Source organism: Leuresthes tenuis, unplaced genomic scaffold, assembly GCF_036924035.1.
Source record: "Leuresthes tenuis unplaced genomic scaffold, fLeuTen1.0.hap1 SCAF_5, whole genome shotgun sequence".
NCBI classification, from domain to species: domain Eukaryota; kingdom Metazoa; phylum Chordata; class Actinopteri; order Atheriniformes; family Atherinopsidae; genus Leuresthes; species Leuresthes tenuis.
The window spans coordinates 36,797,850-36,810,476 of NW_027325359.1; the positions used below are offsets into that span (position 1 = coordinate 36,797,850).

The 12,627-nt window shown below is 46.5% G+C and overlaps 2 protein-coding genes across 3 annotated transcripts in view; both read left to right on the forward strand.

The window, feature by feature from the left end:
* LOC140306756 (uncharacterized) overlaps positions 1-6,723 on the forward strand; it is a 38,911-nt gene extending 32,188 nt beyond the window's left edge. The window contains exons 5-10 of the mRNA XM_072385347.1: positions 2,403-2,676; positions 3,328-3,663; positions 3,895-3,993; positions 4,338-5,134; positions 5,486-5,603; positions 6,030-6,723. Coding sequence (XP_072241448.1) covers positions 2,403-2,676; positions 3,328-3,663; positions 3,895-3,993; positions 4,338-5,134; positions 5,486-5,603; positions 6,030-6,479 — 2,074 coding nt within the window. The 3' untranslated portion in view covers positions 6,480-6,723. The remainder of the gene's footprint in view (positions 1-2,402; positions 2,677-3,327; positions 3,664-3,894; positions 3,994-4,337; positions 5,135-5,485; positions 5,604-6,029) is intronic.
* A 985-nt stretch (positions 6,724-7,708) lies between these two features.
* The window catches only part of rbl2 (retinoblastoma-like 2 (p130)), a 40,954-nt gene continuing 36,035 nt past the window's right edge, over positions 7,709-12,627 (forward strand). For both annotated transcript variants that reach the window (XM_072386777.1, XM_072386778.1), the window contains exons 1-3: positions 7,709-8,023; positions 10,519-10,649; positions 10,824-11,024. In XM_072386777.1, the coding sequence (XP_072242878.1) occupies positions 7,886-8,023; positions 10,519-10,649; positions 10,824-11,024 (470 nt within the window). In that variant the 5' untranslated portion in view covers positions 7,709-7,885. The remainder of the gene's footprint in view (positions 8,024-10,518; positions 10,650-10,823; positions 11,025-12,627) is intronic.

The window sequence follows — 12,627 nt, forward strand, 5'->3', positions numbered from 1 at the left end:
ACCAGACCATTTCATCCAGTGTGTTCAGTTACTGATTGTCAGAACTGAGAGGAGACCTCCACCTTAATGTAACCTGACCATTTCACAGCGTGTTCAGTAACAGATGGAGGGAGGAGGAGACCCCCTCCACCTTAATGTAACCTGACCATTTCACAGAGTGTTCAGTAACTGATGGAGGAGGAGGAGACCCTCCACCTTAATGTAACCTGACCATTTCACAGGCGTTGTTCAGTAACTGAGTTGGGAGGAGGAGGAGACCCTCCACCTTAATGTAACCTGACCATTTCACAGTGTGTTCAGTAACTGATGGAGGAGGAGGAGAACCTCCACCTTAATGTAACCTGACCATTTCACAGAGTGTTCAGTAACTGATGGAGGAGGAGGAGACCCTCCACCTTAATGTAACCTGACCATTTCACAGGGTGTTCAGTAACTGATGGAGGAGACCCTCCACCTTAATGTAACCTGACCATTTCACAGCGTGTTCAGTAACTGATGGAGGAGACCCTCCACCTTAATGTAACCTGACCATTTCACAGCGTGTTCAGTAACTGATGGAGGAGGAGGAGACCCTCCACCTTAATGTAACCTGACCATTTCACAGAGTGTTCAGTAACTGATGGAGGAGGAGGAGACCCTCCACCTTAATGTAACCTGACCATTTCACAGTGTGTTCAGTAACTGATGGAGGAGGAGGAGACCCTCCACCTTAATGTAACCTGACCATTTCACAGTGTGTTCAGTAACTGATGGAGGAGGAGGAGAACCTCCACCTTAATGTAACCTGACCATTTCACAGAGTGTTCAGTAACTGATGGAGGAGGAGGAGACCCTCCACCTTAATGTAACCTGACCATTTCACAGGGTGTTCAGTAACTGATGGAGGAGACCCTCCACCTTAATGTAACCTGACCATTTCACAGCGTGTTCAGTAACTGATGGAGGAGACCCTCCACCTTAATGTAACCTGACCATTTCACAGTGTGTTCAGTAACTGATGGAGGAGGAGGAGACCCTCCACCTTAATGTAACCTGACCATTTCACAGGGTGTTCAGTAACTGATGGAGGAGACCCTCCACCTTAATGTAACCTGACCATTTCACAGTGTGTTCAGTAACTGATGGAGGAGGAGGAGACCCTCCACCTTAATGTAACCTGACCATTTCACAGTGTGTTCAGTAACTGATGGAGGAGACCCTCCACCTTAATGTAACCTGACCATTTCACAGAGTGTTCAGTAACTGATGGAGGAGGAGAACCTCCACCTTAATGTAACCTGACCATTTCACAGCGTGTTCAGTAACTGATGGAGGAGGAGAGCCTCCACCTTACTGTAACCTGACCATTTCACAGCGTGTTCAGTAACTGATGGAGGAGGAGGAGACCCTCCACCTTAATGTAACCTGACCATTTCACAGGGTGTTCAGTAACTGATGGAGGAGACCCTCCACCTTACTGTAACCTGACCATTTCACAGAGTGTTCAGTAACTGATGGAGGAGGAGGAGAACCTCCACCTTAATGTAACCTGACCATTTCACAGTGTGTTCAGTAACTGATGGAGGAGGAGGAGAACCTCCACCTTAATGTAACCTGACCATTTCACAGAGTGTTCAGTAACTGATGGAGGAGGAGGAGAACCTCCACCTTAATGTAACCTGACCATTTCACAGCGTGTTCAGTAACTGATGGAGGAGGAGAGCCTCCACCTTACTGTAACCTGACCATTTCACAGCGTGTTCAGTAACTGATGGAGGAGGAGGAGACCCTCCACCTTACTGTAACCTGACCATTTCACAGAGTGTTCAGTAACTGATGGAGGAGACCCTCCACCTTAATGTAACCTGACCATTTCACAGAGTGTTCAGTAACTGATGGAGGAGGAGGAGAACCTCCACCTTAATGTAACCTGACCATTTCACAGCGTGTTCAGTAACTGATGGAGGAGGAGAGCCTCCACCTTACTGTAACCTGACCATTTCACAGCGTGTTCAGTAACTGATGGAGGAGGAGGAGACCCTCCACCTTACTGTAACCTGACCATTTCACAGAGTGTTCAGTAACTGATGGAGGAGGAGGAGACCCTCCACCTTAATGTAACCTGACCATTTCACAGAGTGTTCAGTAACTGATGGAGGAGGAGGAGACCCTCCACCTTACTGTAACCTGACCATTTCACAGAGTGTTCAGTAACTGATGGAGGAGGAGGAGACCCTCCACCTTAATGTAACCTGACCATTTCACAGAGTGTTCAGTAACTGATGGAGGAGGAGACCCTCCACCTTAATGTAACCTGACCATTTCACAGGGTGTTCAGTAACTGATAGAGGAGGATTTACTCAGGTGTAAATCAGACCTGAAACATGGCTGAGGACAGGTGAACTCCCACATTTGTGTCTCAGCCTGTTCAAACCTTGTCTAACTCGCCCCTCCCACACCTGTTTACACCCAGATGCACGCCGTCTGATGACAGCGAGCACGCTGTGCGAGGCGGCGGGGGGTCCAGCCGTGGACCGGCAGGTGTCACGTGGTGATGTCACTCAACCCAGCAGACAGCAGGCCGACCAGCGGGCGGCTCCCCGCCACACGCTGTCCCTCAAAGTACAGCCGGGCCCCCGGGGGCCGCCGCTTCCATCACCGGCCGGACCCACGGCGCCGCTGCACGCGCTCAGTGAGGTTTGCTCACAGGAAATATGGAAATCAGTCAGGATTCAGACAGCTGGTGTCAGATTTATTCTTCTTCCACTCATTCCAGAAGAGAATATCTGCTTTTGTGATTCAGGGAAAATGGCTGAATTACAGCCTCAGCCTGAGTAGGTTTGACCTTTGACCTTCTCCTGCCTCAGATGAGGAGGCTGCAGCCGCTGCTTCCTCCACTCTGAGGTTTTCTGCTTTGCTCTGAGCGCCCCCTGCTGGCTCAGAGCTGAACTGCCGGCTGTTTCTGAGCATCCAGGAAGCACTTTGAGTCCTAAAGGAGGAGCTGAAGGAAATCATCTGTATCTGAGGTCCTGATCAATCTGTTTATTTATGACCAACTGATCAGGATTCGATCAATAAGCAGCGATCCGGATGTGATCAGAGATCAGCGTCTGGCAGGTTCTGACATTCAGCTGAAGGTGTGGAGCTCAGTCTGACAGATGGTTCTGATGGTTCTGTTTGCCTGCAGTCGGACCTCCGGTGACCCGGCTGCTGAATATCACTCAGCAGGAAGCCACTCTGTGAGCCAGCTGGGTCAGAACCGCACCAGAACCGGAGCCGGTCAGAACCTCCTCCTCCCCCTTCTCCTCCTCCACCTTCTCCTCCACCTCCTCCCCCTTCTCCTCCTCCCCCTTCTCCTCCTCCTCCTCCTCCACCTCCTTATCCTCCTCCACCTCCTCATCTTCCTCTTCCTCCACCTCCTCCTCCCCCTTCTCCTCCTCCTCCTCCTCCTCCTCCTCCACCTCCTTATCCTCCTCCACCTCCTCATCTTCCTCTTCCTCCACCTCCTCCTCCACCTCCTCATCTTCCTCTTCCTCCACCTCCTCCTCCACCTCCTCATCTTCCTCCTCCTCCACCTTCTCCTCCACCTCCTCCTCCCCCTTCTCCTCCTCCCCCTTCTCCTCCTCCTCCACCTCCTCCTCCTCCTCCTCCACCTCCTTATCCTCCTCCACCTCCTCATCTTCCTCTTCCTCCACCTCCTCCTCCCCCTTCTCCTCCTCCTCCTCCTCCTCCTCCTCCTCCACCTCCTTATCCTCCTCCACCTCCTCATCTTCCTCTTCCTCCACCTCCTCCTCCACCTCCTCATCTTCCTCTTCCTCCACCTCCTCCTCCACCTCCTCATCTTCCTCCTCCTCCACCTTCTCCTCCACCTCCTCCTCCCCCTTCTCCTCCTCCCCCTTCTCCTCCTCCTCCACCTCCTCCTCCTCCTCCTCCACCTCCTTATCCTCCTCCACCTCCTCATCTTCCTCTTCCTCCACCTCCTCCTCCCCCTTCTCCTCCTCCTCCTCCTCCTCCTCCTCCTCCTCCACCTCCTTATCCTCCTCCACCTCCTCATCTTCCTCTTCCTCCACCTCCTCCTCCACCTCCTCATCTTCCTCTTCCTCCACCTTCTCCTCCACCTCCTCCTCCTGCTTTTAAGAAGCCTCCAGGCGGGATGTGCCGGTCAGACTGACCCCAGTCTGAATATGGTTATCTGTTATAATCTGTTAATAATCTGTTATAATCTGTTATAATCTGTTAATAATCTGTTAATAATCTGTTAATAATCAGCTCCACACGTGTAACTTTCTTCTTGGTTCTGACTTCACATGAAAACTGTGAAACGTCCCAAAAACAACGCGTCACGCCTACGTCATCAGCCGGCGCCGCAGTTTGTTTTGGAGTTGAAGATGGAGGCGGAGGAGGACCCGGTCCTCGCCTTACTCTGCTCCCTGGTCAGCCTGAACGCCGCCCCGCTGTTCGGCGGGCAGATCTCCGAGCTGTACCGGGTCCAGGCGGCCCAGCTGAGGCGGAGCCGGGCGCGGGAGATGATGGAGAGGGACCGGCGGCGGCGGCAGTACCTGCGGAGGAGGAGAGCCTTCCTGCTGTCCTCCATCGCCGCCATCCTGAGCCTCATCACCTCCACCCACAGACCCGTGTGGGTCCGAAAGCGCAGCCCGGGACAGAACTTCTGGGGAATGGCCGAGCTGTTCGACGACGACCAGTGGAAGTCTCAGTTTCGCGTGAGCCGCGCCACGTTCGACCACCTGATCCGGCTGATCGGACCCGCCATCCGGCGCCGCCGCACCAACTACCGGGTTCCGATCGAGCCGCGCCGCCGGCTGGCCATCGCGCTGTGGTGGTTCGCCCGCTCCGGGGAGTACCGCTCCATCGCGGACATGTTCGGGGTGGGGATCGCCACCGTGTGCACCATCGTGCGGCAGGTGACGGCGGCCGTCGTGGAGCGGCTGTACCGGCGGTTCGTGTCGCTGCCGAGCGGACCGCGGCTGGACGAAACCATCCGGGCCTTCACGGACCGCTGCTACCCGCAGTGCGCCGGAGCCATCGGCGGGACCCACATCCCCATCGGCCCGCCGCGGGACAACCCGGACCACTACGTGAACAGGAGGGGCTGGCACTCCGTGATCCTGCAGGCTGTGGTGGACCACAACCTCTGGTGGGTCCAACAGAACCGGAACACCATCAGAGCTGCAGCTCAGACCGAACCAGCGGGGTTAACAGCAGTTCAGTTAGAGCTCAGGTTCTGGACTTTTCTCAGAGGTTCTGGGGGGTGCAGAGGAAACCCAGCTGAAAGTTCTTCGGTACCGTCGGCTCGGTTCTCTTTTATCCATAAAACACCAAATTAATTTCAAAACAGCCAGAATCCGATGAATCCGATCCGTTAGATCTGATCAGAACTCTGCTGCAGCAGCAGTCCAATCCTGGCGGTTCTGAACCGCCTCAGGGTTCTGCTGAGTTTATACCAATGATCTGCTGTCGAATCAAACTCTTATTGATTGTGTATCAGCTTCACAGACGTGTACGCCGGCTGGCCCGGAAGCACCAGCAGCGAGGCGGTTCTGTCCAGTTCCGACCTGTACCTGAAGGCCGAGGACCGCCCCGACGGGTACCTGTTCCCCAGAGAGGTGAGCCCCCCCCCCCCACCTGTGCTGAGCGGCACCATCACAGTGCATCTGGACCTCTGGTGGTTCTGGTTTCAGCTTCAGCTGTGAAATCAGTCAGAAAACCAGGAATAAATCATATTTAATCACATTTAAACCAAATTAATGCAGTTAAAATGTGGATCAAATGTGTTGAGAAGTCATTTTTAAAGATAAACTATTATTAGAATTTTAATTTTTGGATAAATTTAAAGAATTATCTACAGAGAAGAGAAAAAAACCTAAAAATATGAACAGAAACGTGTGAATGAACATGAAATAATGAAGGTGCAGAACCAGGACCGAACAGCCTTTAAATCAGACCGGGTCTGGACCGGTTCTGTGTCCGTTTGCCGGTGTTTCCTGAGGCTGAGATGCGGTTCTGAGTCCAAGCTGACTTTTGTCTTTCAGAAGTCGCTGGTGTCGGACGGCGTGGAGGTTCCGGTCCACCTGATCGGCGACGCCTCGTTCCCCCTGAAGCCGTGGCTGATGAAGGGCTACGGCACCGAGCAGCACCGGCTCTCCGCGGAGCAGCGCCGCTTCAGCTTCACGCTGGCCGCGGCGCGCGCGGTGGTGGACGCCGCCTTCCTGCGGCTGAAGGGCCGCTGGAGGTGTCTGCTGAAGAAGAGCGACATCCACGTGTCCATGATGCCGCGCGTGGTGGCCGCGTGCTGCGTCCTGCACAACATCTGCGAGCAGCGGGGCGACGCCTTCCTGCCCGAGTGGAGCGTCGACCTGGCGCCGTCCGGAGCCCACCTGGTCCAGCCGGACACGGAGCCGTATGACGGCGACGCGCACGGCACCGCGGAGGTGGTCCGGCACACCATCGCCTACAACCTGCTCAGCATCCTGCAGTTCTGAGCTCACCTGCAGCCCAGGAGCACCTTCTGTCCGTCTCATTTGTTCACTCTGACTGTTCTTCCTTCGGTTTCCTCACCTGTCGGTGTCACCGGGGGCTTCCGGGGGGAGTCGGTGCTCCTCTTTCCTTTTCTGAACGCTGAAAATGAGAATTTGTGACATTCGGGCTCACGCCAGTCCTGGAAAACTGTCTCTTTCATTTTATTTTATTCCTGCAGACTGTTTCAAGCACAAATAAATAATTTATTACACCTGATTTCCTCTTCCTGAGTCTCAGTGGTTCAGGAGAAATTCCTCCAACAGGCAGCAAACACCGACTGAAACCGGGTTTAAGGGTTAATCTGCTACTAAACGGGTTAAACTCAACAAGCGTCGCCTTGTCAGGTGTTTATAGCTCTAATCTGAAACCAGACAGAGAAGAAAGTTCTGGAAGAACCCATGTGACAGGCCAGAGGTCTCTGTGTGTGGGTTCTGTCCCGGTTCTGTCCGGGTTCTACAGCTTCCTGTAGCCTGAAAGCACCTGAAAGCAGCAGGATGGGCTCCAGCCCCCCCATTTCCTCCTCATAGAAACCTTTCACCTTATATTTAAGTAAAGGGAAATCAAAATGAAGGAAATTCTGACTCTGTGTAATGATATCAATAATCAATAATAACAAAATGAACTGAAAAACGTGCCCATATAGAGCAGAAATGCTCCAGAAACCGTACAGTGACGTAGTTACCGTTACTTAACACGTTATAACCTGATGTGGGTTTACTTTTCAGCCCTGGAACGACTCACAAAGATATTTAAGCTACATGAACTATTATTAATTTATAAAGGAAAAAGGGTAAACAAGACGCCAGCCAATCATTTACTATAAAAGCGAAACATTTAAATTCTAGATGGATTCATTTAAACCTTAAAAGGCTGAGAGATAAACGGCTTCAGGAGATGATTAAAAGCAGGAGAAAAAAGCGCCGAAGGCTGAGCTGTAAAATAAAATGTTTAGTAAAAGTGTAATTCCAACGTTTAAATGGCCACAAACTTAAAAAAAAACACAATTTGTCAAATTTCGGATGGACTTCCGGTTGAACCGCCGTCAGAAGAGACAACAAAAACAACCGGAAGTAGTAGTAGTCGGCGTCGTGCTCTGCTACGTACGTTTAGTGGGCTGAGACGTCGTTTGCGCTATTCTCTAACCGATGTACGCACAGAAGTGACGTCACGCCGCGTGTTTCTTCGGGCCGTACGTCGGCAGCGTCGCGGCTCCCGTATCTGTCAGAGGACATTTAAATGGCCACAGCGAGCCGAACAGCTCCGTAATAACGCTGTTATTTGGACAAACAGCCGCATTAACTGCGCCTTAGTCTGCGCTCGGCCGCTCTCTCTCCACCTTAAAGCCGCAGTTTGTCCGCAAAGCTGAAAGATGAGCGACGAGGACGACTTTGCGCAGAAAGCCCGAACCGGGTTCGAGGATCTGTGCCGAGCCCTAAACATGGACGAAGAGGCGAGTACCGAGGCGTGGAAGAGCTACGAGAACATCAGCAGGAACTTCACTCTGGAGGTAAACTCATGATGTCTGCGTGGGTTTGTGTTCGGGTTCGGGTCCAGCCGGTCCGGTGGAAACAGAACCGCCGGTTCTGAACCACAGAGTCCAGCTGTAAGAGGGCAGGATGGAGTAAATCCTCCAGTGTGACTCAGACTCACATCAGGTAAAAGATCTGGACCGGTTCGGTTCTGCTGGGGAGGGTGTCAGACACCCCGCCCGGACCAGGTGAACATCAGAAACATGGTCCAACATGCTTTAACTGGAGAGCTTGTAAGGTTTAAGACCCAGTTTCAGCTGAACGGCACCGTTATTCTGAGCGGTTCCACCGGAACTGGTTTACAGCCTGTTCTTACATTTGGACCCGGACCCGGTCCCAGACCCGGACCCGGACTCCTCACATCTGGGTTGTTTTATCCCAGAGTTCAGAACTTTGTTTGAGATGTTCCGAACACAAATCTGTATTTTATCAAACGGTTCCAGCTGAAAGCTTAGAAACAGTTTCAGATGGTTTTTAATCCGTCAGAACAGCCATGATCCAGATACACAGAAACGGAACCAAAATCTGCAAACTGAAGACTTCAAACTGTTCACTGGGTTTTAGATTCTTCTGAACCTTAGAAATGTTGCTTTTCTCGGGTTTTCCAGTGTTTACATATTTACATGTTTCAGGTTTATGTATTTAGACGTTTATAAGTTTACGTGTTAAAAAATTCACTTTTACGTTTACATTTTTAAACATTTACACGTTTAAAATTGTATATGTTTACAAATGTTTACACATTAACACGTTTATATATTTATATGTTTACACTTTAACATGTTTATATGTTTATATATTTATACATTAACATGTTTATATGTTTATATATTTATACATTAACATGTTTATATGTTTATATGTTTACACTTTAACATGTTTATATGTTTATATATTTATACATTAACATGTTTATATGTTTATATGTTTACACTTTAACATGTTTATATGTTTATATATTTATACATTAACATGTTTATATGTTTATATGTTTACACATTAACATGTTTATATATTTACACATTAACATGTTTATATGTTTACACATTAACATGTTTATATGTTTACACTTTAACATGTTTATATGTTTACACTTTAACATGTTTATATGTTTACAAATGTTTACGTTTACACATTAACATGTTTATATATTTACACATTAACATGTTTATATGTTTATATATTTATACATTAACATGTTTATATGTTTATATGTTTACACTTTAACATGTTTATATATTTACACTTTAACATGTTTATATATTTATACATTAACATGTTTATATGTTTATATATTTACACATTAACATGTTTATATGTTTACACTTTAACATGTTTATATGTTTACACTTTAACATGTTTATATGTTTACACTTTAACATGTTTATATGTTTATATATTTATACATTAACATGTTTATATGTTTATATGTCTACACATTAACATGTTTATATGTTTATATATTTACACATTAACATGTTTATATGTTTACACATTAACATGTTTATATGTTTACACTTTAACATGTTTATATGTTTACACTTTAACATGTTTATATGTTTATATATTTATACATTAACATGTTTATATGTTTATATGTCTACACATTAACATGTTTATATATTTACACATTAACATGTTTATATGTTTACAAATGTTTACGTTTACACATTAACATGTTTATATATTTACACATTAACATGTTTATATGTTTATATATTTATACATTAACATGTTTATATGTTTACAAATGTTTACGTTTACACATTAACATGTTTATATATTCATATGTTTACACTTTAGCATGTTTATATGTTTACACATGTTTACATGTTTACAAATGTTTACGTTTACACATTAACATGTTTATATATTTACACATTAACATGTTTATATATTCATATGTTTACACTTTAGCATGTTTATATGTTTACAAATGTTTACGTTTACACATTAACATGTTTATATATTCATATGTTTACACTTTAGCATGTTTATATGTTTATACATTAACATGTTTACACTTTAACATGTTTATATGTTTACAAATGTTTACGTTTACACATTAACATGTTTATATATTCATATGTTTACACTTTAGCATGTTTATATGTTTATACATTAACATGTTTACACTTTAACATGTTTATATGTTTACAAATGTTTACGTTTACACATTAACATGTTTATATATTCATATGTTTACACTTTAGCATGTTTATATGTTTACACATTAACATGTTTATATATTCATATGTTTACACTTTAGCATGTTTATATGTTTATACATTAACATGTTTACACTTTAACATGTTTATATGTTTATATATTTACACATTAACATGTTTATATGTTTACACATTAACATGTTTATATGTTTACACATGTTTACGGTGGCGTCTGTGATGTCATCCTGAAGCTTCCTGATTTCTTCTTCATGCTTCCATGAATCTTTTCTCCCTCCTGTTTGCAGGGCAGCGAGCTGCACTGGTTGGCCTGTTCTCTCTATGTGGCCTGCAGGTCCATGGTGCCCACGGTGGGGAAAGGTACCGCTGAGGGGAACTACGTCTCTCTGACCAGAATCCTGCGCTGCTCTGAGATGAGGTTGGTTTGTGTAGCCGTTGTTCTCTCCAGTCACATGACTCTGACAAACGCCAACAGGAAGCCAGACTTTGCTTTCATGTTAGTTTGTATGATTTGAGTCCAGTAAGCAGCACATAAATCAGTGTGGAAGCAGCTGATGGGTTGGGCTCTGATTCTCCTGCTGTGTTCCTCCAGCCTCATCGAGTTCTTCAACAAGATGAAGAAGTGGCAGGACATGGCCAACCTGCCGCAGGACTTCTGTCAGAGCACCGAGAAGCTGGAGCGGAACTTCACCGTGACCGCCGTCATCTTCAGGAAATTCGTCCCCATCTTCAGATCCATCTTCAAGGCCCCGTCGGAGGAGCCGCCGCGAGTTCACCGCAGCCGCAAGCAGAGGTGGGACACATGACCTCTGACCTGGCCCGCAGTAATCTGGGTCACACCTGGATCTCAGGTGTGACTCGTGTGTTAGCATGTAGCACCTGCTGCGTCTGTGAAAGGATCCTAAAGCTTGGTGTTGGTCTCTCAGTGAGAAATGTTTGCAGCTCACAGCCTCTGAGGCTTTTATTCATCATGGTACAGATGGAAGAGGATAAAAGCTCCGGCTCTTATGTCGTTTTAGTGTAAAAAAGGTTGTTTCATGGAGAAATGTTTGCAGCTCACAGCCTCTGAGGCTTTTACTCATCATGGTACAGATGGAAGAGGATAAAAGCTCCGGCTCTTATGTCGTTTTAGTGTAAAAAAGGTTGTTTCAGTGAGAAATGTTTGCAGCTCACAGCCTCTGAGGCTTTTATTCATCATGGTACAGTTGGAAGAGGATAAAAGCTCCGGTTCTTATGTCGTTTTAGTGTAAAAAAGGTTGTTTCATGGAGAAATGTTTGCAGCTCACAGCCTCTGAGGCTTTTATTCATCATGGTACAGTTGGAAGAGGATAAAAGCTCCGGTTCTTATGTCGTTTTAGTGTAAAAAAGGTTGTTTCATGGAGAAATGTTTGCAGCTCACAGCCTCTGAGGCTTTTACTCATCATGGTACAGGTGGAAGAGGATAAAAGCTCCGGCTCTTATGTCGTTTTAGTGTAAAAAAGGTTGTTTCATGGAGAAATGTTTGCAGCTCACAGCCTCTGAGGCTTTTACTCATCATGGTACAGATGGAAGAGGATAAAAGCTCCGGCTCTTACGTCGTTTTAGTGTAAAAAAGGTTGTTTCAGTGAGAAATGTTTGCAGCTCACAGCCTCTGAGGCTTTTACTCATCATGGTACAGGTGGAAGAGGATAAAAGCTCCGGCTCTTATGTCGTTTTAGTGTAAAAAAGGTTGTTTCAGTGAGAAATGTTTGCAGCTCACAGCCTCTGAGGCTTTTATTCATCATGGTACAGGTGGAAGAGGATAAAAGCTCCGGCTCTTATGTCGTTTTAGTGTAAAAAAGGTTGTTTCAGTGAGAAATGTTTGCAGCTCACAGCCTCTGAGGCTTTTATTCATCATGGTACAGATGGAAGAGGATAAAAGCTCCGGTTCTTATGTCGTTTTAGTGTAAAAAAGGTTGTTTCATGGAGAAATGTTTGCAGCTCACAGCCTCTGAGGCTTTTACTCATCATGGTACAGATGGAAGAGGTTAAAAGCTCCGGTTCTTATGTCGTTTTAGTGTAAAAAAGGTTGTTTCAGTGAGAAATGTTTGCAGCTCACAGCCTCTGAGGCTTTTATTCATCATGGTACAGATGGAAGAGGATAAAAGCTCCGGCTCTTATGTCGTTTTAGTGTAAAAAAGGTTGTTTCATGGAGAAATGTTTGCAGCTCACAGCCTCTGAGGCTTTTATTCATCATGGTACAGGTGGAAGAGGATAAAAGCTCCGGCTCTTATGTCGTTTTAGTGTAAAAAAGGTTGTTTCATGGAGAAATGTTTGCAGCTCACAGCCTCTGAGGCTTTTACTCATCATGGTACAGATGGAAGAGGATAAAAGCTCCGTCTCTTATGTCGTTTTAGTGTAAAAAAGGTTGTTTCAGT